Source organism: Arvicanthis niloticus, chromosome 4, assembly GCF_011762505.2.
Source record: "Arvicanthis niloticus isolate mArvNil1 chromosome 4, mArvNil1.pat.X, whole genome shotgun sequence".
Taxonomy (NCBI): Eukaryota; Metazoa; Chordata; class Mammalia; order Rodentia; family Muridae; genus Arvicanthis; species Arvicanthis niloticus.
In genome coordinates, this window is record NC_047661.1 from 92333002 (window position 1) to 92360049 (window position 27048).

The 27048-nt window shown below is 33.2% G+C and overlaps 1 protein-coding gene across 2 annotated transcripts in view; it reads left to right on the forward strand.

Moving 5' to 3' along the window:
* Positions 1–27048, forward strand: part of Col11a1 (collagen type XI alpha 1 chain) — a 175536-nt gene that overhangs the window by 82222 nt on the left and 66266 nt on the right. For both annotated transcript variants that reach the window (XM_076933160.1, XM_034499909.2), the window contains exons 22-35: positions 216–260; positions 381–434; positions 1043–1087; positions 6155–6208; positions 8548–8592; positions 8967–9020; positions 9101–9145; positions 14922–14975; positions 17042–17149; positions 19828–19881; positions 24559–24612; positions 24738–24782; positions 24895–24948; positions 25073–25117. In XM_076933160.1, the coding sequence (XP_076789275.1) occupies positions 216–260; positions 381–434; positions 1043–1087; positions 6155–6208; positions 8548–8592; positions 8967–9020; positions 9101–9145; positions 14922–14975; positions 17042–17149; positions 19828–19881; positions 24559–24612; positions 24738–24782; positions 24895–24948; positions 25073–25117 (756 nt within the window). The remainder of the gene's footprint in view (positions 1–215; positions 261–380; positions 435–1042; positions 1088–6154; positions 6209–8547; positions 8593–8966; positions 9021–9100; positions 9146–14921; positions 14976–17041; positions 17150–19827; positions 19882–24558; positions 24613–24737; positions 24783–24894; positions 24949–25072; positions 25118–27048) is intronic.

Here is a 27048-nt window from a genome sequence, read left to right on the forward strand (position 1 = left end):
TGGAAAATGATGCTAGATTATCTTCAGTGTAGATACGGATGGGAGGCACTATACAAGACTTCCCTAATTTTTGTTAAAAACAAAATTCTCATTTCTGTTCATTTTAGTAAAATCTTCAATTAGCACAGGCTTCTGGCTAGCATATTATTAAAGGATTCTTTTTATTTTCTCTTTTAATATCTAAAATTTTAAATCTATTTTGTTCTTCACTAAAGGGTATTGGAGGTATAGATGGCCCCCAAGGACCGAAAGGAAATATGGTATGTAGTTAATATCTATAAACTCGTGTCAAATTCAGAGCACTGGAGTTAATTTTCAACAATTTGAGAAAAAACTATGGTACAAAAGCCTTATTAATTACTTTATTTCTTTTTATGCAGGGTCCCCAAGGGGAGCCTGGACCACCAGGTCAACAAGGAAATCCAGGACCTCAAGTAAGCCACTATTTTTCCTAGGAGATAAGGGGTTAAGATTGCTTTATTTAAAATAAATTCCATAATGTCAGAATATGTGTAACACCAAATATATTTCAACTTTGAATGTAAAAAAATAATTCTGTTTTACATGTTCAACAGAAAAAGGACTTACTCAAAATTCACAGGGTGCCAGGGTAAAAAAGCCACACCTGCAGAAGGTTCTGCATAGAATCACATTATAAGCTCTTGCTAAGAGGAGTTTATGAAAACTCCTAAAACTGCTCCAGAACTCTCTGTGAAGCGAAGGAGGGAGAAGGGAGTGTGTGTGTGTGTGTGTGTGTGTGTGTGTGTGTGTGTGTGTGTGTGTGTGTTTTAGAAAGAAGAACAGAACAGCAAAAAGGAGAGGGAAGAGGTAGGGGAAGGGAGAGGGAGAGATGAGAGATGAGAGAGAGAGACAGAGAGAGACAGGGAGAGAGAGAAAGAGAGAGAGAGAGAGAGAGAGAGAGAGAGAGAGAGAGAGAGAGAGAGATCAAAGTTCAATACAACTGCTATAGATTTAATTATCTATTGTGAAGATGTGTCCTTGTGAAATGATTCCTGACATTAAATAAATTCTTTTATAACAGGGACTTCCTGGTCCACAAGGCCCAATTGGTCCTCCAGGAGAAAAAGTAAGTTGTTCTTGTGTTCTCATAATCACTAGTAAGCTAGCTATTTAATAGCAGGGGTAAAGCCTTGTCTTTTGGATAAGGTATCTCCATACTTTCCCTCTATATTATCAAGGTCATATAGTAACCTGAGTTAAAACCATGGTAATAAAAAAAGTTAAATATAATTTATTTAAAGGTTGGATAGAATTTATTTCAACATGTTTAAGGTGTAATTTAAGAAGTATAGGGTTTTGACTTAGATTGCCAGTAACATCAATAATGATAATTTCAGTAACTAATTGGGATGACTGATTTTCTCTTCATTTTGGTTCATCTTTACTTTCTCATTATTTAAAAACTGTAACTGACTCAACGTCACTAAACTTTGGACTTCTTTACTGTTAGAATTAGGAATTCAGAATGGAAGCTGTGGAATTGCACATTACAGTTTATACTTTCCATATCCAATATGGTTTATGCACTTATCATCTAAAACAAGTTATCCATGACAGACTTATAACTAAAAAACAGTTAGTATAATCTTTGTGTCTGATTCATTATGGTGTGCGACAGTTTAATTTATTTCGAAGATTTTTTTTAAGTACAGATGTTTATAAAATATAACTTAAACTGTATTATTTGCAAATAATAAATTTTATTCTATGTATGAGTGTTTTTCTTGTATAATTGTCTATTCATTTTATGTGAGCAAGCCTGTGGAGACCATAAGATCCTCTGAAAGTGCAGTTACAGATTGTGTGTTGCTACGTGGGTGCTGGGAATTGAAACCAGGTCATCCTGAAGCGCAACCAATGCTCTTAACCACCGAGTCATCTCTCCAGCACATATAATCTATACTTTGTTAGTTGCAATTACATTTGCTTTCAATAAAACTCATTGCATGATCTACTTAAAGAGTACTTTTAACTTTCCACTGTCCCATTTTGGTGTAGGTGACAAATAATATTCTTGCTACTAACTCAGTGTCTGGATGACAGCAAGAATAAGTGGTGTATTAAAGGGATGACTTTCCTCTGGCTTCCTTTGAGAGATTCCCAAAGTAGTACTTCCTTTCCACCTTGATTACAGTACAATCATTAGCTGGCTCTTTGTAGTGATTTTTTCTTTTATATTTGTGAATTTCAGTGAAACTAACTGGTTCTTCTGAGAAAAAAATCAACACATTTACTCATGTATAATTTGCATATAATAAAGTTCACTTGTAAATTTACAGAGTTGTACAAAACTTAATTTTTAGAATATTTATACCACCCTAGGAAGGCTTTCCATCCTACAATGTTAAGCAAAAATCTCTTGGCTTTCTGTCTGTACACTTTCAGTCTACCTGAATATTTTATAATAATGAAATGTTGATTTTTTAAAGCATGAATTTCATCATAGCAGTGAGTACATGGTCTATGTGCTAATTTTTTTCTTTTGATAATGTTTTGGGGACTTATCCAAGTGAGAGCATGTATCTATAATCTAATCCTGTTTTGCAATTAGTCTTACTTTCCGAATTCTGTCTACTTACTTACCAGTTGATGGTCATTTGAGTAGCTTCTACATTTTAGCCATTTTCCATAAATGTGGTGCCATGAATATTTGCAGGAAAATGTTTGCATAGACATAGATTTACTCATTTCTGTGCATAGTTAAAAGTATTAGATTATATAGTAAGCATAGATATACTGGTTTTTGAACTTTCTAAAACTATCAAGTGGTTGAACAATTTATGTTTGTTTCCATCAGTGATACAATACATAGAAATACTAGTTTTTCCACATCCTCATTAATACTCCTCTCTTTTGCTTTTTGATCACTCCCATTGATGTTCTAAGTTCTTTTCATCATTCTCTTAGTTAGCATTTCCTGAACTTGGCTTCTTTTATTTTTGATTGTTTATTGGTCATTTTCACAATTCTCTCTTTTTTTCTTTTTTACATTTTGGCAGGGTTTCACCATGTCAACTTGTCTGACTTGAAACTCTATGTGGTTGAGGTTGGCTTCTAGCTCACTGGGGCCTGTCTTCTTCCCACTCCTTAGAATTGGTATTAAAGATGTGCACCATCACACTTCACTAATCCCCTACTTCCTTTCTTTGGGGACTATTAAATTTCATTATTTATGGGGATGATTATATCATGCAATATATTGGTGGTATTAAAAACCACAGCATGACATTTAGATATGTTCTAAAGATTATTTTAAGCCATTAATTTCGGCAAGCAGTATATCATTAGGCAGCACCTGTGCCTTGAGTCTCTGTCTTAGATCAGTAAACTTGACTATTCTTATCTTCTGACTAGTCCTTCATAAACATCACATTTATATTATAAATTACATTTGAAATATGTACCTTTTAAATTTCCAACAGGCTCTTATTTTGTATTCCTTGGATTGTTAAGAGGAATCTTTTGTCTAAGAAAATGGGCCTATTTAATTCCTCTTTTAGAGCCAAAAGTAAAATACATGGTTTGGCTCATTGCAGCTTAGGTCACATTGTACTCCAGTATTTTCTCTGTTCCAATCATATCCAGTTTCTAAATTCAAAAACAATCTTGTCTCATCAAAAGGATAAAAAAACTTAAAAAGGCAGATATTTAAAGATTGCATATATGGTCTGTACTTAATATCTTCTCTATATCAGGTAGTGAATGTTTTATTTAGTTTAAACTTTGTAAATAGTAATTATTTCATTAATTTAATGAATTTAATTTAATGTTTATTTTCATATTGAAATAAGATTTTAATATCTAAGAACTTTCATATAAAGTTATTTCAGCTTATTTTTATTATATTTCTAATAAAGGTTACGAGTAGTTTGCAATAATAAACTACCTCTGTTATGTATTCTGACATTTTTGACAAGAGCATTTCCTGTGATTTAATATGTGAGTTCAGGGTTCATATTACTCACATGTTAATTGATTTACAGAAAACAAATGATGTGACTCTGTGAGCTCAGTGAGACATACCAGGACACAAAGTAAATGTGTATTAAAGACAGTGACTTAGAAAACTTGAGTGGCTATCTATATGCATACAGGCGATGAGTATGTCACATGTCACATAATAACAGATGTTGATATTTCCTGGTACTCATGGAGACAGAGTGGATCATGCATATAAATTGCTTAACATAGTGCATAGAAACACTTCATAAATTTTAACTTTTTATTAAAATATGGAACATATGACATTCATTCATCTTTTTTCCCACCTCACTAGGAAAAGCATGGGGAGTTAAAAATTCAGATAAAACAATTTGTTGTCACAAAACCTCCATTCCAAAGGAGATGAATTGAATTCAATTTCATTTAAAAATCATCTTATTTTGGCAGAGCTTTAATATTTCTTGTCTTTTTCAAATATATATCAACGACAAAGGTCCCTGTAACACTGTGTGCCAAACCATCGGCACCTCTACTTGTGACAATAATGCAAGGACTCATTCTATGTTGGTGTACTTCATTTTTTTTTTAAGAAACAAGACCAGTGTCTTGAAAATAAAGAGAAATTTAAGAGACAGGCAAAATACTGCAATTAAATATTTGATGGCTTAAAGTAATGACTGTGGAATGTAATAGGACTGCATATTGTTGGAAAGAATTGAAAACTTTAAACCCTTTCAAAAGGATACAAGTAACTTAGTATATGAAAGCCATTTTCAAAAGGTAAATGTCCCCTGCTTTTTGTTACACATGATTTAATTGGTGCTTTTCTGTGATGCTCAGCAGTGGGTGCAATGCTTATGTTAAATACCCTAACCAATGGAAAGGCTCTGAACTGTCTTGGAGATTTAGACTTGCTGCTGACATCCCTTCTTCTCTATCAACTCTTCTCAAGTCCTACCAGGTGAAATGGACTGCAGCAACACTGCCCTGAACCTCATAAATTTAATATTCCCATTAGCACACCTACATATTTCTCTTAAGAAAGGGTTTTCTTGCAGTGTTTTTCTTTACAGTGTTCTACATTTAGGAATGATGAGGTGACATAGAATTAGAAACACTCAGTTAAGAACGAACCAGAGTGATCCACTGGTCAGTTACATTATACTCTTGTGTTACATATATATTAGTTTATACACTTTTAATATAAAAATAGATGTACATTTAACAGGTCCTAATAAGTCATCCAGGAACTTACCTTTACTAGAAGAGTTTAAGAACATAGTTATCTACCACTCAGACTGTCTTCGTGTTTGTTAATAATAGGACAGTCTAAGAAATATGTAATCAATATAACAAGCATATGTGCAAATCTAGACAGCGTAGTAAGTCAGTAAGTTGATGTAGCCTCTTGTCAAAATCAAGAGATGTAAATAAGATGTGTATGGGCTGGCAAAATAAAAACTGTTTTACAGTAAACTTATTCTTCGTTAAGTAGAAGTGTAGTGTAGTAAATATATTGTTAATGTATTCATTTATCATGATAATCAAGTCACATAGTATATATAGTTATGTATGTTATGCTTTTACACAACCATCAACACATTCATTTGGTTACATTACCACAAATAACCTGGTAATAATTGTCTTCTCTGACATTAAGAGGCTAACATTAGGAATATTTTGTCTCTATTTTAATCTTATGGTGCCACCATTATGTATTTGGTCTATTGTTTCCAAAGCATTCAGTAGAGCTCATCACTGCATCTTTGGGTAGGTCCTAATAGAACACTGTCAGTGTGGATATCCAAAGCTTCGCTCTGAGACTTTACTCGGTGTTATGAGTGAATGCTTTTCTGACCTGTATTATTTGCATTTTTTGTTCAGTTAGTGACAGTTTATTGTATCACTTAAAAACTAACTTGTCAATTTTAATAATGAAACATTTGAAACAACCAAGCTGACTAATATAACATTTTGACATCTGTTGAGTTCAATTTCCTTTGTCTTTATGTACTGTGTTTTTGGTTATTAAGTATTTATGACACTGTTGAGCACTTAGTGATAGAAGACACCCTCTCAAGTTCATGCTGTTATTAGTGCTGTACCGATAGCCACCATTTAGAGCTTTTTATATTTTTTTCTTTCTTTTAAATCATATTATCCTCTTTTTTTTTTTTTTTTTTTTGATTAGGGACCACAAGGAAAACCAGGGCTTGCTGGACTTCCTGGTGCTGACGGACCGCCTGTAAGTCAAAGCTGTCTGTGTCATCACTGACATTTCCATAAGCAATCTTAAAAAAATAATTTTTGCATGTATCATATAAATAATTATGTATAGGCAGTAATATAAGTGAATTGATTCAGTAACTAAACATTGGTTTCTTTAGAATAAAATACCAATTCTATAAAGAATTATAGGCTCTATTTCTTGAGAAGCTTCAGTAAGGTCATCGTAGTCTCTATATAAAGTAACCCATAGGCTGCACAGCAGAACCTGCCAAAATCTCTTCATCCTAATTCCACATGTTCCTCTCTGACATCTATTTCGCTGGTTGTATTTTCATTGGCTATTAATTGTTAGTGCCTGTTTTTTTCTCATAGAAAATATGCATTCATTCACTTTTTAACTTGCCTCTCAGAGTCTTTTAGCCTAAGATTTCGACTAATAAAACCCCATCAACAACAACCTGGGGAGGAAAGGGCTTGTTTAGTTCCAGGTAATCATCCATCACTGCGAGAAATCAGGCAGGGTAGGAACATAGGGGAAGAACTGATGCAGAGGCCATGGAGGAGTGCTGATTTAGTCTTGTCCCTCTTGGCTTGCTCAGCCTGCTTCCTTATAGCCCCCAGCACCACTTGTCCCAGCTGGGTACCACACAAAATGAGCTAGGTCCTCTCTATGACCAAACAAGAAGATGTTTTATATGATTGATTGTCTGTAGACATGTCTGGTTGGGCAATTTTATCAATTGAGATTCCCCTCTTATCAAATGAGTCTAACTTGTATAAGTAAATATAAACATAGACAGCAGAGAGGCTAGGTAAGGTACACAGCAGTCATTACCTTCTTCCTCTACTGTCTGTGAAAATTCTTCAGGCTATAGGGGACGTTCCTCTTCCTCTGGAAATATAGACACATCTGTTATTTACTCTTTTCACAGATACATATAATTTCTGCCTTCATTTTAAAAGTATTATTTATGTTTTTTCTTCAAACTACTTAGTCTAGTAACAAACAAGACACAAGATTCCTTATTCTGTTCCTACCTGTGGATATAGAGTATATTTTTATATAACTGTAGATGTTTTATTTATGACATCTCAATAGCATGATAACATGATCAGCATCTTTGGTTTCTCTATGGATTTCTATCAGATGTTCTAACTGACTTTTGAGGTTGCTTTTGTTTGCTAAAGAATATCAACCAAATGTAATTTGCTTTGAGTAAGATTTTGAGATTGAATTGTTAATAACAGGATGTATTACTTTATGTGCTTTCTCTGAAGTATTTGAAAAAGATTTCATATTTAATGAAACACAAACTCATCAAATATGTTTTTCTCTAACTACCAGTTTTCAATGTTTTTAAAAGCCATGACACTTGTACAATTTTTTAATAATCTTTTCAAATAAAGCATATGAGTCTTGGGATTCAGGAATCACCTCACAAACCACATGAAAATTGATCTCAGTCAGACAGGGATAGTTTATTGAGCATATGCCACAAGACTGGGTAACCAAGGATGACAGGTCTAGATTCATGAACTGAATTTTGACATTGAGTGAAGATCCTACAGGGTTTTAAAGCCCAAATCCACAAATATCTCTGTCAAGTTAATTTCACCAATCAGGATTTAGGGATAGAAGGTTTCCTTAGGAACATGTTTTTGTTGCACATTTGTTCTGTTTCCATTGCTTGTGGTATTCTACTGTGGCAGAGGACTTGCCTTGTCTTATATTCTTGCTCCAATTTGTCTAGAGGAAGGGACTTGTTTCAGATTCATGTCTTACCATGTGAACCAGGATGTCAGTTACCCAGTAAATGTCTCTTTTTGCTAAGTAGGATATCAGTTTCCAGGGAGGTTTTGGGAACTTAAACTTTACTAGACCACTACTCAAAATGGAAGTCTTATTCCAAATAGTTTCTTATATTGGTGTAGGTATCTCTTTTTTGTTAGGGTCTACCCCAGGGTCAGCTAGTACCATAGAAGTTTATACATAGGTGCATTAAGATTTGTTGGATTTTTGGGGGTGGGGGGTCTAAGCTTATTGTGGGTAACTACACACAAAAATTCTACTGACTTCCATCATGATTTGTTCCCAAGATTACAGAACATAAAAGAATATATAATCAGTCTTGGCATTAGAAAGTTTACTAATGACAGCAGAAACGTATGATAAAGTCTCTTTATAATGACAGGCTACTCAGGTAACAATTACATAGGCCTTAAAATTTTACTTAGGCCTTAACATTCCATCTAAGGTATACGAATGGTCTGATTCTTTTTAAAAGGGAGGTGTTATCAAGGTTAACATTTATCATTAATATCATGTCTTTACCAGTGTATATTTGTTCCTTACAGGGTCACCCTGGGAAAGAAGGCCAGTCTGGAGAAAAGGGTGCTGTGGTAGGTTACAGAGCGACTACTGAAAGTCCTGTCAAATGATAAATGCTTTTGATATAATAAGCAAGTATACCTATAATAGCTAATTTTAATTTTATGATAACAAATTTAGAAAATTGACTGTGTTATCATTTTTGTATAAAGAATTTTCATGGTGGCAGATCTGTAGTCTACATATTTAGTGTACATAGAATAAACTATCATAGTTATGATGATTCTAATAAAAATTACCGAATGTCTGTGCTTGTTATGTAAATATTAAGTTTTACCTAGCATTTTCTGAAAACTTTATTTGACAAACCTGCAGTATATGCATGAGTAGTCTTGCCAATGTATGTTATGTTACAGACATTTAAGTCACAATGAATCCTTTACAGGGTCCTCCTGGTCCTCAGGGGCCTATTGGCTATCCCGGTCCCCGTGGAGTAAAGGTAAATGCTAAATTATTTTCACACTATTTCATTTCATGGTGAAGTGTTGTTATCCTTTAATGATTCTTTTTGTCCCATAGGGAGCAGACGGTGTCAGAGGTCTCAAGGGCTCTAAAGGCGAAAAGGTAAAATATGATTTTGGGTGATTTTGATTTCTAAGCATCTAGTGTAAAAAATATTAGAGTATAATCAGTGGGATTTTTGTTTGTTGCTTAAAACACATAGAGCAATTACTCACAAGCCATATAATGTGAGTATAATTTTATCAAAAAAAAATTTTGATGTCCCAGTGTAAAACACTAAATGCACAAATGCCACAAAATGTCATTCATAAGTGTGCCCCAAATCCCTTTTTAATTATGTGTTTGACTTGATTAAATCTCAAGTTTGTCAGTCTGCATGCATTGGCTAAGGATATTTTCCAGTTTTATATTAATAGGGCTTATTCATTTGTCTCTACTAGACCCCCCCCAAACTCAAAAGCTGAAATAAATAAAAAATATAAACTTTGTGTGTGTGTGTCTGGAAAAAAAACCAAGTCTTCTTACTTGATGCTGGATTGAAGGAACATTATTATTGGAAGGAAATAAAATTACATCCAAGAAGAAGTAGATGAATGTAGGTGTCTAAGGCTAAGAAAGGTTATGACATGTTAATAGGGCTTAGGACACTTCCTGTTTTTCTTTTAAAAAAACCCACACATAGATTAGTCTAAGGAGATATCCTAATTTTCTTCAAGAAAATTGCATTTAGATTCATGAAAGTAAATATATTGGCACATTCCTAAATTCTTTAAAGATAAGTTTTCAATGACAAGGAGTTATTTTTAACAATCAGGATCAGGTCTAATTCTTATTAAAATTGTATAAATATTCAAACATAAATTATAGCTCAAAGTATGGCTTAATAGTAGTTTTTTTTAAATAAATGTAGATATTTAAGAGTAACTGCATTGATTTCAAGGAAATAATTTATTTTTGAATCATAATATGAGTGTTCATTGAATATATGTGGTTTTAATAGGGGATAGATAACTAAACATAAATTTAATATATTCCCAAAAGTTATTTTGTGCAGAAAATACTCCTAGAAAGTAGTAAATGTATGCCATATATTGTTAATTTTATTCTTGTAAAAATTTGGTGCATTTCAACTAAGTCTGCCACTTTGACAGCAATCCTGGTTCATCTTGATTATCATAGATGAACATGGCTTAAAGCCCCTCTGTGGTTTCAGGGCAGCGGTGATGGTCTGACAATGCTGAACTTGAAATTTCTGTATTGTATGTTTTCTGTGCTTTGACATATGTACTTGTTTCTGTTAAATATCAATTCAATTGGCCTCCTTGGCTTAGTACCCACCAAAAAAATTTTAGTGGTCCATGCTTAAAAGAAAGGTGTTTTATTTAGGTGGAGTGTGGTATATTTCTGGAGGGATGATCAGTTGTAAGGTGCAAATTAAATAAATTATGGAAGAAGCAAATAAGTGAACATCTGTGTAAATAGTAAACAGCACACACTTCCACATCAAAGCACCAAGAAATTACTGGTTACCTTGAATTGTGTTGGTTTCAGAGGAAACAATACACTGACTTGCCAATAATTGAAAGTTTAAATTAGAATCAACATTCTGGACTCTGACTCTAATGTCATCTAGAATAAATGTCAAAAAGTGAGGCTTTAAATTTTTATGCTTTATCTTTAAATCTAAATTTGTAAATGTTCTACCATTAATCTTACCGAGGATGACAAGCAAATGATTTATTCTTTATCGTAAGTTTGAGGATTCTAGGTAAATGAATGAAAGTTTTTAAAATAGAATCATTCATATTTGCATTATATTACAATGAATTTTAATATCATGTTTTTTAAATATAAGAATAGTAGGTTTCATAGTCCATAATAGATTAAAAAGAATGTCAGGACAGTGTAGCTGCTATGGTAGAAGCTTCCCTAGGACTGAATCACCAAAACTTCAACTGAAACTGAATCACCAAAACTTCAACAACCCCAATTAAATAAAAAATATTCTCTGTACTCTGTAAAGATATTCATGGTTATCAGATAGTGAAAGAGGGAATTAGTACACAGAGATTATAATTCTCTATACTTTTTATTTCATATCTGCCCCATTCTTTCCTGTCACAGCTAAAAAAAAATACAAAACAAAAAATTATATAGGTGAATTATTTTGCTGCTCTAACCAACTTTAACATCACTTTTTCATAATCCTTAAATTAAGATTTGTTAGTTTTAGAACTTGAAATCTCATAACTTGGCATGTTATTTGTTTAGTAATGGTGATTCATGATATGCCTAAAGAAACTGTGTCATAACTTTCCATTAATTAGAAATATGTAGAAGGCTGCCAAAATTGTTCTAAAAATATTGAGTAAATACATACATTGAAGAAAAACAAAATAAAACTAAACCAACTAACTAGGATTGTCGAAAACAATCCTCACAACTTTTGCTGATTCTTAGACACAGCACACAGCTTTCTTTAAACTGAACTTGGCAACTCTGTAATTACCTTTGTCTCAGGGGAGACAGCAATGACAGTAATGGATAGGCAGTGAATGGCCAATTTCAGCTCTAAAGCCTCTTCCATTGCTCTCGAGGCATTCAGTACACTGAACAGCCTGCTCTTTAAAAGGCCATGTTGTCACTAGAGTCTTGAGAACATCATGGTTTACTCCTGAGGGAAAAAAAGTCTGCAGACACTTAATTTAGACCTGTTGTGGGTTTTTGTCACCATTTCCAGATTTAGTCTTTGAATTTCCCTGCATCAAAATTTTTGATGCAACCTTTCAAGATCCTCAAATTGGTACAGTAGCTAAGTCTTCTTTCCGGCGAAAGCTAAATAGCATTTTGTTACATATATCAGCTATTTTTGCCTGTTTATTAGTATACCAATGGATGCTTTGATTGCTACTATATTTTTGCTATTGTGCCCACAACTATGGGTGAATAGATACATCTTCTAGATTCTGTATCAATTTCTCTTGTACATTTCCAAAACTAAAATTTTCACTTTAATTTATAATTTTGTAGTCCATCCATTTTATGTTTTCCCTTACAGCACACAGAATTTCAGATAGCTTTATACTCTCATCAACACATACATTCTTTTTTTTTTATTCTTAGTGGCAATCATCCCAGCAGGTTTTATTAGCATTATCCTAATGATTAGTGATGCTGAGTATTGATGATGATGATGATTCTTTAATGTACATATGGGTCTTTTATATTTGTTTTCTCATGTTTTGTGAGTTGGCTCTTTATTCTGTCTTCAATTCTTTTTGGGAAACATTAAAAACTACAACAATGACAAAAACCAAGGATGAAATAAGGAAAAGGTTTTGTTTGAGGCCATGATTTCATTAGTATCAGTCAATCATGGTAGGAGACAGGACTCTATCTGTGCACCAGGGACATGGCAGGACCTCGAGGCTGATTACAATGCTCAAATGCTGCTTTAGTGAACTCCTGCTGTCAAAGTGGCCACAGCTTCTGAATGCCCACAGTCTTCAAAACAAAAAGAATAAATACTCAACGTATGAGCCCTGGGCTCATATTTTTTGTAGTTTTTATAGTTGAAGTTTTGACATTTTTGTAGTCTTTGTGTAATTTACAAATTGCCAAATGAAGCTTGAATATTTTTCCATTTGTTCACTTAGTGCTTAATGGATATCTTGGATCCTAAGTTGTCAATGAGATTTAAAAGGGACCATATTTTTATCATAAGAGATATCTGGTTTGGTACACACACAACTCAAGGAGACTATGAAAGCAGAATTATGAGTTGAGGCTTCAGTTAAAAGTAACTAGGTTATAACACAAAGGAGTTAGCCCCAGGTGTGGTATGAAGGGGTATATAGTACAGAAACTCTAACCCCAGTCTTTGGAACTTAATCCCACAACTTGGATGGCAATGGAAAGCTGGTTAAGTTTAAGGGCAGAAGAAATGATTAAGGGTTAAATCACGGCTAACTTACATTCATTAAAATACTTTTATCTTATTTTTTGTTTTATTATTATCTTTTAGAAGTCTCTTTGTTTTCTTTTGCTCTGAATTTTGTTTTATTTTTTCTCTTATACATTACACCCTGACCACATTTTCATCTTTCACCATTTCTCTCAGTTCTTTTCCTACCTGTAGTTTTCCCCAAATTCACTCCTCCTTTTCCCTTTGGAAAAGAGTAGATCTGTCATGGATATCATCTGAACATGACATAACAAGTTACAATAAGACTAGGCAACAAAACCCTTATAGCAGGTCTGGCTGAGGCAACCCAAAAGGAGTGAAAGGGTCCCAAAAGCAGGCAAAAGATCTAGAGACACCCCTAATCCCACTGTTAGGGAGTACTTTCAAATTAAAATAGAGCAATCATTTTTTGTATGTGTTTAAATGGTCATTCTCTGTATATGTAAATATATATATATATATATATATATATATATATATATATATATATATATATATATATATATTCATGTATATAATAACTAATGAAAAAGAGACCAAGAACTTGAAAGAAACCATGGATTGGTATATGTGAAGATTTAGAGGGAGGAAATGGAAAAAGGAAATAAATAATAATGCTATGATCTCAAAAAATATTCAAAAAGGAGAAGATATAACATTGAATGAAAGGGGGGGTTCTAGGTCTGGGAGGTGTGGGAGAGGCCATAGATATGACCAAAATACATTGTACAAAATGTATTCTCAGAGAACTAATAAAACTGTGTGGTGGTCTACCTTTATCTATTGTAGGTACCAAAAAAAAATAAATCCTCAAAATGCTTTACATGACTTTGAACACTTTGAAATTTCTATTTAAAATATTATGAAAATGTAAATCCCTTTGAGTTCATTGAAATTAAAAAACCAGCAAGTCATCTCTGAGACTTTCAAATTTCTGGGAGAGTAGCAGAAAATATTTCTATAGTCAAACTGTCTTTTTCATCTGCAAAAAAAAATGCCCCACATTGAATGTCATCTTTCTGAGCAAGGGATGGCAAAATTGTCAGTCTCTATCTGTAAGGGGAACTATGAATTTGCTTATTCCTCACCAGATAATCCAATAGATTAGAGACCAATTTGACATACAAGGTATTTATTGGATACAAATTACATTAAACCATGAATATTTTTCTTCTTTCATTATATCATTATTTAAAATATTTTTTGAATTTAAATCACTTTGATCATATCCTACTGCTCACCCACTTTCCTTCAGATCCTCTTCTCCTCTGTATGCTTCCAACTTTAATTTATTTCTCAAAAAAAAAAAAAATCCTCTCAAAATCAAGAAAACTAAATAAAACAATACCCAAACAGAAAATAAAACAAGGAAATTGGAACCAAATTGTAAGTAATAAAGACACACAAAACATTATAGAGTCCCATTATATGTTAGTCAAATCTTCCTGAACATGAGACATTTCCTGGAGTGTTTGACCTTCCCAGTGTCACTCTACTGGAAAAAAGTGAACATCATGAATATTCTTATGTACAGATATGTGACTTTGTGTAAAAATATTTTCTCAAGTTCATTAATTTATGTTAATGAAAAGTATTTAAATATTTACTTTTTCTTTAAATATTTAAAAGAAATGCTAATGTTAAAAAGAACTATTTTCTCTAAGAGACAGGGAAGACATAATGAATATATTTGTGCAAACTTCCAAGACTTTTACCCAATCATTGCAGAAGGATGGAAAATCTCTGGAAAAATGAAAGTAGGTCAGGGATAGAACAGAGGTGGCATGGTTTCGAGACTGGAATTTATATTTCTCAGGAGCTTCTTCTAATTATTAATATTCATGTTTATATAAGTTTGTTTTGAGTGATACAAATTATTAATTAATGTTTTCTTTATTTGTGACATTTTTTTAGGGTGAAGATGGCTTTCCAGGATTCAAAGGGGACATGGGTCTTAAAGGGGACAGAGTGAGTGAAAAAACACTGTATGTTTTTGTTATGGATTCTACTGCTGTGACAAAACACCACAGTCAAAAGAAACTTAAAATAGAAAAAGGTTTTATTTTCCTAACAATTACAGAGAAAAGTCTGTCACTGATAGAATTTGGGGTAGAATCAAAGCAAGAATGAAACTTGGAGGCAGGAGCTGATACAGAGGCCATGAAAGACTGCTGCTCACTGCCTTTCTCTTAATAGTGTGGTCAGTTTCCTTTCTTACTGCACCATTGTCCCAGTCGTCCCACAAACCTTCCACATCGATCTTCAATAAAGAAAATACACACCTAAAAATACACAGACCAATCTGGTGGGGGCATATCCTCAATTGAAGTTCTTTTTCCAGAATGACTCTAGCTTGTTTCAAATCAATATAAACACAAGATAGCACAATTTACACATATATATTTTCTTAGCATTAAATACAGAAAGCAAAGGTTAAATGAAATGTCAGAGACAGTTCACTTCAGTTCTTATGTAAAGACTGGACATTATAATGTGTGTAGAGACAGTATAGTGCCAGTGTTTTTTTATATATTATGTGAGATTTTATAGGAGCTCATAAATGTATCAAGATACCTATTGGGTTACTGTCTAATAAATCCACCATGTTAAAAGCATAGATTTAATGGAGAAAGAACTTAAAACATCCGACTTTCAGTAATTTGACAGCTTTGTGTTAGATGCTAGATGTTTTTACTCAACTATACATAATAAATATTCTTTATACATTCTTTTCCTTCAACTTGGCTTTAGATTTGTTTGGAGACAGGACTTACTTTGTAGTCAGAGGTAGACTTGCACTCACCATGCTGCTCTGGTTGGCATCAAACTCACGAAGACCACTTGCTTCTGCCTTCTGAGTGCTGAGATTAAAAACATGAACCACCCAGCATGTTTGATGTGCTTTTATGAAAAGCTATACTTAACAAAGATTTCAGGATATGTGTACTAAATGCATTTGTTGTAGTGTTGAAGATGTAATTATGTATTTTGAAAATACTCAATAAGCATTCTCTTTCTGAGTTATACAGCCAAATACATTTTTGATAGTCTCAGCTCAACAATGGATTCATTAAGCTCTAACCTGAATATCTATATAAAATTGAGTATCATTGTTTATGGCAGTTTCAGAGTAGTATAGTCAAATTAGTAGAAGAGTGAATGTGGTTTTATTTTAAATTTTGTGTATATGTTATGAACTCTGATGCTTGACCGCCATAATGTGCAAGTTTTATGCATCTTAATTTTTGTGATTCTCAGAATTGCAGTGTGTAAAGATAGTGTTTTTATATTATATCTAGTAATAATTTATTTTTGAAATAGATTGACTTGGAACATGGTAAATATATTACAGGGAAGATTTATTTTGTAACTCATATAAATACACAATCTATCTGACCAAAGAAACAAACCTCAGAGTCGTTGAGATTCTTTGAAGATCATGTGAAGGCCATGCAGGATGGGAGACAATTGGTTTGAAATTCAGCTCCTAATGTGTTCATTACAATTTTATAACGTCCAAAATGAAGACTTTTGTGTTCTAAATGATAGTTTCCAAAACTGCTTTTTAATCTCTGTTCTTCATTCTTTCTCTGTCTCTCTCTCCCTCCTTTTCTCTCCCACCCTCTTTCCTCTCTCCCTCCCTCCCTTCCTCCCTCCGTCCCTCCCTCCCTCCTTCCTTCCCTCCCTCCCTCCCTCCCTCCCTCCCTCCCTCCCTCCCTCCTTCCCTCAATTCTTTCTCCTTTCTCCTCTCTCTTTCATCCCACATATATGAAGCAATATGGTAGTACATATGTTACCACCAAGCTTTTACAACTTTTTAAATATTAGGACACATTCAGTTATTTATTCATTTATGAAATGTTTGTTGATGTTAAACTATTTCAACCCCTTTTTCAAAAGCAGGCAAACAAGTAAACAAAACATGATGTAACAAAAAAGAATCAAAAACCCTTATTTTCTAACAGACTAGAATCTCTGCCTATACATATCTGCAGGTGTTGTAAATAAATACACAATGTTACTTTGCATTTCAGGGTGAGGTGGGTCAAGTTGGCCCAAGAGGAGAAGATGGTCCTGAGGGCCCCAAAGGCCGTGCAGGCCCAACTGGAGACCCAGGTCCCTCTGGCCAAGCAGGAGAGAAGGTTGGTGGTCATTTGTCTTGCATGTTATACACTATAGAGTGCTATGTGTCATTATAAATGGACATTACTAATACAAAGTGTTTGTATTCAGTCTGTATATCTCTTAAGAGTAATGACAGGACACTTACTCCTGAGTTGGCCATGTTTGTCTTTATCCTCCTGTTTTAGTTAGGGTTTTACTGTTATGAACAGACACCATGACCAAGGCAAGTCTTATAAGGACATTTAATTGGGAATTGGTTACAGGTTTAGAAGTTCAGTCCATTATCATCAAGGCAGGAGCATGGCAGCATCCAGGCAGACATGAGCCTGGAGGAGCTAAGAGGAGTTCCACCTTTTTTTCCATAGGCAGCTAGCAGAAGACTGACTTCCAAGCAGCTAGGGCAAGGGTATCAAAGCCCACACTCACAGTGACACAAATATTCCAACAAGGCTACACCTCCTAATCGTGCCACTCCTTAGGCCAAGCATGTAAAATCTATCACACCTCACATGGGCTAACCAGGGACAGACAGTTTTAAAACTTACCCATATTCATCTTAGAGTATAAATGTCCTAATTATTAAGGAAACAGTGAATGATGGCTTACTTGTTGTGTCAGACCAAACCAAATCATGTTTGTACCACAAACAAAGTGGGTGTTTTTCTTTTTGTATATAATGTATTTACATGGGGTAATAATTAAAGTTTATAGATAGCTATAGATATATACTAAGAAAGTATAAATAGCTTTTCTATCCTGTCGATATAATTCATATATAATTTCTTATCTCTGTCTAAAAATATTTCTCCAGCAATAACTTATTTTCAGGGAAATAAAGAAATTCTATTCTTCATCATAAAATTGTAATATTTCCACCTGCACAACTTTCTGTCTTAGAAGGAAGATTTGTTGCTATTGTGTCGAAACTGTGAGGACAATAATGACAGTCTGTCCCACCTGTAATCATTAATGTGCCAGTTTTTCAGGGCTCATGCTTTGGAAAGCATTGCCTTTACTAAACTGCACTGTGGTATTTAGTCATTGGGGGAAGAAATTCTAGAAGACCAAGGTGTGATTGCCTGATGACAATGATGATTCCTCCTCCTCCTCCTCTCATCTCCTCTTCTTCCCCCTCCCTCTTCTCCTCCATTTTTTGATGTTCACTGTCACTTGATCAAGTTTTTTTGATGACATTCTTCTCTTCTCAGCTCTCACATTATGTGAAATGGTCCCAGATATTACTCTAAAGCAAGCATTGTCCTATATTTTTCCACGTGTAGCATCTCATTGTTACATGCTAATTTTCTGGCATTTATAACATCATCATCAACTAAAAGAATTCAAGTTATCTATCTGGATTTATTTTAAAAGAATTCTAAAGTGAATAAGGTTATAGAGTCTGATATAGCAATTAATGCAGAATACAGATCGCTTTGTGATCACTAGAGACTTTCATTTGCCCTGAAATTGGTGGCATAAAATCATGAAATAAGCTATGGTAGCTTAATATATCCAAGGGGACATCATTAAAAGCAAGCTTTGTAGGGTTCGTTTGCATATTCTCCATGTGGGAATTGCTTATCTATGCAGGTTCAGTTGTAACTCATACAACTTTTACTTCAATCTGTAATGACAAGGTCACATGCCTTGTTCTTGTCTGATTTTTTTCCAACAAAACTTTTGTTTTTCTTTTAAATGTTTTAAATTTTACATTGAACATATAACTTTTGGCTTGCATTTGCTTCTAAATTTATTTGAAAATGGGCATTTTAAATTATGGTATTGATTGTGCTAAAGTTTTAAAAAAATAATGCTAAAAGCTGTTATATTATTTATTTACAATTTTGTTATAAAAAGTGATGTCCAGAACGCCACAAATATTTTAGTCAATTCATTTATTTAGTTTGTACTTGTGTTTTTTGCCTTTCTTTTTTTGTTTTCTAAAGGAAGAATTATTTGGGGACTAATTTATCAGAAAAACTTCTTAAGCCACAATATTAGTTACACATATTTGGAATTAGTTATAATATAAATTTGTTTTAACAATTTCAGATTGAGGGATAAATTCATTGGACTGAAAAGTATAGTTACATCTTCAAGTAACCATTTAGAGGAATCACATTCCGTGGAAATTGTCATCATTCACTGTAGTTCTTAATACATTCTGAATATATTAACCCAGATTTGCCCAGTATTTATAGAAATTAATTGTTTTGATAGGATTTAATAGGAGTTACCAAACACAATTATTTAGATTTTAGTCAAAACGATTACCTAATAACTTGATTTACACTTAGAATATGATATGAGAAATAAATTATCATAAAGATTTATTTATTTAGTGTAGTAAGTTCTGAATGTATTCCCAACTATATTAACAAACTTGAACTTAATGCATAATTAAAAAGCTAGTCACTGGTTATGTTTTAAGATTCACAAGTACATGAGAATTTTCTTCCCCAAGTTACTGTCTCTTCAAAGAAGATGCAATAATTTATACAATAGTTCTTAAGTATTTGTAAATCAATTAAAATATATACGTTGTAACAACTTTATTTTTTCATAAAAATAATGTGAGGTGAATATTTGCATTATTTCAAGTATTCAAATTCTTTGTTCAAGAATTCAGAAAATGTCACTAGAACAATTTTAAATAGGCTGTTTATTTTTATTCTTGTGTTTTTAATAATTTTAGGGGAAACTTGGAGTTCCAGGATTGCCAGGATACCCAGGAAGACAAGGTCCAAAGGTAAAAAATAATCTCAACATTTTACGTGTATGTGATACAGAGTTAAATTAACAATCTAAACTTAGAAACTCATTTTTAAACATGGAGAAAAGAAAGAAAAAATACAATTTTCTTCAGTTTAATACTTATCACTACATAAAAAACCTACTTACATGTATAATAAACACACGCACACACACACACACACACACATACACACACACACACACACACACACAAAATCTCACCTGGTCTGAGTGTGCTTTGTAGAGCCTTGATTATATTATGTCTTGGAGAAATTCTGGACACAGGGTCATTATGAAAAAAAAGTTTAGTTAGATACATCTGATATAGTCAGAATAAGGTTATATGAGGGAAGAAAACTAAAATATTTTAGTTATATAGTAGATATTATATGGAAGATATTTTATTTTATTTCTTTTACCCTTGTCATTTGAACTATTTAATTTGTATTTATTTATTTTCTTAAGTATGTATATACATGTGTGCTCACATCCCAAGGCACAAGGGGACAGTTCTCAGGGATCAGTTCTTTCTTTCCAGATGTAGGCTCCAGGCATCATACTCTGCCTCTCAGGCTTGGTGGAAAGTGCCTGGAACCCGGGAACCAGGGAGCTGTACAGCTTGCTTTTCTCCATTATTTTAAAAATATTGACTCTCAGTTATACCAACATTCATTTCCTAAGAGTTTTGTAACAAATAGAACTTTTCACAATTGCCTTTCCAAAGACCAGAAGTCTGTGATTAAGGTGCTGTTAGGATCATATACTCTCTAAAAAAACTCTAGGAGAGAATGTGTCCTGGCCACTTGCTGCTTATGCTACCTCTGGGATTCTTGGGCTTGAGTATTCACCCATCCAAGCCTTTCATTTCTGCATGTTCCTTTTGTTCATCCCTTCCCATCTGTGTCTACTAAAGATGCTCACTTGTCTTTGGATTTAAGAAATGTTTGTGTAATCCAGGATTTTTTTTTAAAGATTTTTAATATTTTTACATCTTATTAGATGCTTTTCAGTAATAAAAGTGATGACTTCAGAAGTTTTTACTTGCTTTTATTTTTTGAGGTGCATAGTTAAGTCAACTGTACTGCTCAAATTTTAGTTTGTGATATTAAAATATTTATAAACCTTTGAAGAATAAATTAACTTTATGATTGTCTGCTTATTTTGAAACATGAATTTTTTTCAGGTTATAAAAAACAGTTATTGACTAGCCTTGATATATTGTCTAATTATTTTGACAGCTATAGAATTTATATGTAAACTTTAATTTTCGGATAGTTATTCTCTTTTAAAAGATGGTACCTTGCAATACAGTCCATGGTAGCATAGAACTCCCAGTCCTCCTAACTCAGTCCCAGTGTGCTTGAATTACAGGCATGTATCATCATACTTAGCACATTATTTTAAGTATATGTATATGAGATGTATCTCTATATTAATATGTTTTCTTACCTTTTCTACTTTATCCGCTAAGCATAGCAAGTATAAGAGATACAGGAAATTCTAATTATGCTACAGCCTCAAGCAAGTGTTAATAAACTTCATAGATAACCACTGTGGATGGTAAAACTTCTGCAACTTGTCCACTGAATATCAGTTTTCACCCATTTTCAGATACAGAGTATATTAGGCTTGCCATGTGATTTGGTTATCATGTTTCCAAAAAGTCATTTATTTTTTATTCAATAAGATGTACTTTTAAAATGATACAAGAGTCATTAAAACAATTTTCAGATTTTAAATGTGAGTCATTTCTTTTCCATCTTTTTTCTAATATATTGCTCTGAGTCCCAATTACACTCTTTTCAAATATTAGGAATTCACCACAATTATATCTGTAGAGGTCCATTTGTTGCACAACCCAAATCCATAAACTATTTCTGTTTTATGTTGTGAATTCTTCATCTGTTTACTAAGATGCACAGCAATCATGATATTCTTTCATTTTGATTTTAAAACGATAGGAAACAGTCATAATGTCATTTAAATGAGAATAATTGTATCTTGTGAATTTATATGGAGCTATGATGTATTCCATTTTGCTGGTATCAGTTCTTTTATCAGTATTCTCTGAATTCTTACTATTAAAATGCAAGAGCTGACAAAAGGAAAATGCTTGTTCTCACAGTGAGATGATGCTGTAACCTCAATGCCTGCACTTTCAGCCTCTCCATCTCATACCAGTTTTCCTCACAACTTCAGTTGTTTGACAGTGATAAGAATATTTGACATCAAATTTAAAACAAAAATTAGTGATGGTCACATGACAGATGAAAGAGAGCATTAACTATTTTTTCCTACATGGAAGTTGTGAAGTTTTAATAGACATTAATATTTCATGAAAAAAAAAACAACATTGGCTGCTACATGTAAGTACTTTAAGGCCTTTAGTTAAACAGTCCAATGTCTTAGAAGTAAAATCAGTGGAAAGACAAACCACCAATGCAACAATAGATGATAATTGTTTCCGAACCTAAGGCTTATTATAAAGTAAAATACTTTTATTCTTAAACAGTATACTAAATAGTTTTGCAATTTTCTTATTTATTGACAGAATAATTTCAGCACTAACTTGGGTCTTGTCTTTTATTCACTGTTTTGATATTTTAAAGGCAATTAATGTGCATTATGTACTTTGTTGATGACACTTTATATGAAAAAATGGATTGATTGAGCATTTTTCAGTGTTTTCCCACATACTATGTAAAAAATAATATAGACAAAAATTAATGTTAAGAAAAATTCTAATAGTTTATTTGTAAATAGCATAGTTATCTATTTTGATCAGAGCACTGACATTTGTTTATATATAAATTTTCAGTAATGTATGTCATTTATATACTAGATCATATGTCAAATTTTTAGTCATACAATAACTAAGAGATATGACTTACAGTACTTATGAAGACAAAGAAAGTGAAGGTTTCAAATCCTTATAAATTGTAATATGCAGAATTTTCTTCTCCATTTAAAACTTATTTATTCTTAGCTCTCAAGTGAATCATAAGATACCTCTAGTAAACACAACACATATTGAAAATCAAATCATACAATCAATACTCTGTACCTTTTACATCATTATTTGGCCCAGTATTGAAATGGAACATCACAATCTTCTTGACTAGCTAGTTTGCTAGATATAAAATATTTGCTACAATAAAGTTGCAGCAGAGTTCACCACCTTCTTTATAGGTATACAGGTGAATGTGCTTTTGTTCATTCAAACTTCCAGCTTCTAATTTTTCTCCATCATTAAATGTGGGTCATCTGTAGAGCCCAGTGATATATTTCTAAGTCCCTGTCTGAGAGTTTTACAGTTTCAGAAAGTCTGGAGTGATACTTCTAATTTTTAAAAGCATTACAGTAGATTTCAATTTAGGCTATTTATCACTTCAGAAACATTATTTTGAGGAGAAATCCAATGTAAAGAAGTTGATTTAAAAATATAAAAACAAAGAAATCAAAGAATGGTGCTATGCCCCTTAATCCATGGAGATGTGTGTAAATTGTAAAAGTCTGCTGTTCTCTCAGCTAGGCAGCTAGGCATCTTACACAATACTAAATTTCATCCATGCAATGGTTTAAATAAGAAACACAGGTTTTTGGAAACACACAAAACATTTTTAGGGTAATATTTAAAAAATTTTGGAAAAAGGTTTGAAAATCTAGCTTATTTATTTATTTATTTAATAAGAACATAAACTTGCTTTGATAATGGTGAAAAATCTCTGAGATAAGTTTGGGCATATGTGCAATATGAAATATAGGAATTTTATTATTGGGATTAAGTTATATTTCACTAGTAAAATATAGTCATTTATGTTAAGTGCACTTATGGGCTTGTTACATTTCTAGGAGATCATTGTTTATTATCTAATATTATCACTTTACATTCCACATTTCTTTATTGATGAATGCTGAACTTCCTTTTTCTCGTCTTCTACAAACTTCAAAGTATTAAGATGTATTAATTGATCATTGCTCTTCTTGCAACAACAAAATAGCCTCAGAGTACAAGACATTACCTTGCTTTACTTGGATGCTGTTGGGAAGCATAAGATATGAATTAAGGTCTTTGGGATGCCAAACAGAGGTTTATGTCTTCCTTATGTTAGCAAGCAAATGTGCCGATATTCAAAATATATATGATATATATACTATATATAATATAAGAAATTTAAAATAAAAATAGCTCTATTGAAGAAGTATTTGTACAAGTGTATTAACATTAATTAAAGACATGTATTTTAGGTTGTTCCTGTAATTTATACAAATATGACTTTCTTTTAGAGTTGGAAAATATGTATGAACTATTATATTAAAACATAATCTATTTTTTTGGAAAATATCCTTTAACTTTTATTTAATAATAAGAACTGCAGTTTCATATTTTAATTTTAAATTTAATACTAAAATATTTTTTATCAATTCATGCTTGCAGGCTTTCAGATGTCACTGTAAGTTCACTTTCAAATTTAAGAAGGGACCATTGACTAAGCTACAATTGTTTTTAAAGATCTTAATTTTTTTTTATTATAAGCTTCCAAAGCAAGCACATGCTGTTTACTTAAATACTACCATCTATGACCAAATCGGTGTTTCCCAAAATAAATGGTTCTCATGGCATGGAGAAGGGAATTACCATATTCGTTGATGCTTATTTTTCTTCTTTCAGGGATCCACTGGATTTCCTGGATTTCCAGGTGCCAACGGGGAGAAAGGTGCCCGGGTATGGAACATAAGTATATTGTCCCAAGATGACTAGTGCACATGACCCTACTTGAGTCCCTGTTTTTCATCCCAATTTTACTGTGACACACTACACACTGAAATTCTTTGAACTGTCTTTGTCAGGGAATTGCTGGCAAACCAGGCCCCAGGGGACAGCGTGGTCCAACGGTGGGTACTTTGTTTTACCATAGTGATTTTACAGTTTGGTGTTAGTTTCTCACATTTTTTGGATTTACTTGGCACTGGGTCAGTTTGTTTTCACTTCTCTTCTCTTATGTAGGGTCCTCGAGGTTCCAGAGGCGCCAGAGGTCCAACGGGAAAACCTGGGCCAAAGGTATCTATCATCTGAACTTATTCTGAATTGTGTTGTAAATCTTTGTAGAGGAAAGATGGCTGAGTGCTAGAATCATTTTAGGCTCTCTTTTCACACTTTTCCTTCTTTCTTGTTTTGTTGCCAGGGTACTTCAGGTGGTGATGGCCCTCCTGGCCCTCCAGGTGAAAGGGTACGTATAGCACAGCCATATAATGTGCAATGTAAACAAATATGTTAGTAAGCATTTAAATTTTGCAAAAGGGTACATAAGTATACAGGATACATTCACCTACAGGTTCTTAGTCTTTATAATTCCTTTCCCCTGCCAATTTAAAATCTTGCTAGGTGAGGTGCAAACAATTTTATAGAAATGAGAAAAATAATGTGTATAATTGGCGAGAGGTATAACATTCCAACAAACATGGAGATGATATTTGAAATATACTTTGATGCCTGTGCTTCCCCTACTTACTGTGTTAGTGGTCAATTTGTCTATGGAGCTGGCAATAACATTATGTTGGCAAAATCCAAGTACCAGTAGCCATTAAGTCACGATCAATATGCATTCAAGGTAAGATAAAACATCTATTCTAGTAAATTAAAAAAAAACTATTTAGTAAATTAATTTTTAGTTGATATGAAGCAATGCCAAATACAGATGAACAACCAGAAGCTTGGTTTGACTGCTTTGGCAAGAGAAAACAAGCATTATTAGAGCAAGATTTATTTGAAAGCCATCATCTTGTAAGAATTTTGAATTTAAAAGTTTATATCACATCAAAAAGGATTTTAATCAGTCTTAGTTTTATATAGGACTTTATGTATTATTAAATTCAGTTTTTGTCATTTTGTAGATCTTTTAGGTGTAAGATGTACAATTCTGGATGAGTGTGAGTGTGTAAATGAGAATGTAAAATATTTGTGGATGTTAGGGGACAGCCTCTGAGATGGTTTCTGACTTTCCACATTTTTTTTTTTTTTGAGTCAAGTTCTCTTTATTGTTTTTCTGCTCTGTGTGCTGGATTATTTGGCCCAGGCAAGTCCTAGGATTCCTTTCCTGAGCTTTCCATCTCCCCATGGGAATAGTGAGGTTACAGATGCAGACTTTGGTATCAAGCTTTTTTATTAGGGGTTGTATGGCTCAAACGGAAGTCTTTGTGTTTGGGCTGTCTTCCCAGCCCATGTTTTCTACATTTTCATTTGTTACATGGACGTTGATGTGTCACAAACAGAAAACGGAAACACCTGTGATGGATAGCTGGGAACTGATCATGAGAATTTGAATTTCTAAACAAAAGGTGAAGTGAAATTTAGGTTCTATTTGTAACAACATTAACAGAAAAGGATTAGCATTTAATTAAAGTTTCTTTATGGTCTAGTTCATATTTATTTAAATTACTCAATACATGTTTTTCTCTCCACAAGAATTATTTTCAAATTAAGTGCATTTTTCTCACACATTTTGAATTCATAAATAATGTATGCATTTGATATAGTTGATGGTTGAATGAATCATTAAATTAATAGAACAGTTTAACAAGTCATGTAACAACTGTGTTTTATTATGCTTTAAAGCACCAGTGAAAGTACATCTTGGTTTGCAAAATAGTGTGACTAAACAACCTGAGTACTTGGGAAAAGACATCAGTGGAGACAGTGTATATTTTGAAGATAAGAATGAAGGGTTTTCATCAGCCTGGGAGCACATAGGGAGGGACCCATGACTCCACCTGTACATGAAGGGGAGGATGGCCTTGTCTGGCATAGGTGGGAGAGGAGATTCTTGGTCCCATGAAGGATGAACACCAAGTGTGTGTGGGGGATTCGAGGGTGGGGAGGTGGGAGTGGGGGGGTAGATGGGGGCACATCCTCATAGAAGCATGAGGAGAGGAGAAGGGATAGGAGGTTCCTGGGTGGTGGGGGGAAGGGAGGTTAGGGGATAAAATCTGAAATGTAAATATAATGTCCAATAAAAAGTAAAAAAAAAAAAGAATGAAGGGTTTTTTGTTTGTTAGTTTGTTTTACTTTGATTTTCTCTCTATTTGTAACCTAGAATGACTGCTTTCTAATAAAGTTATCAAATTATTCAGTGTCTACATAGGGAGAAAATATTGCTGCTTT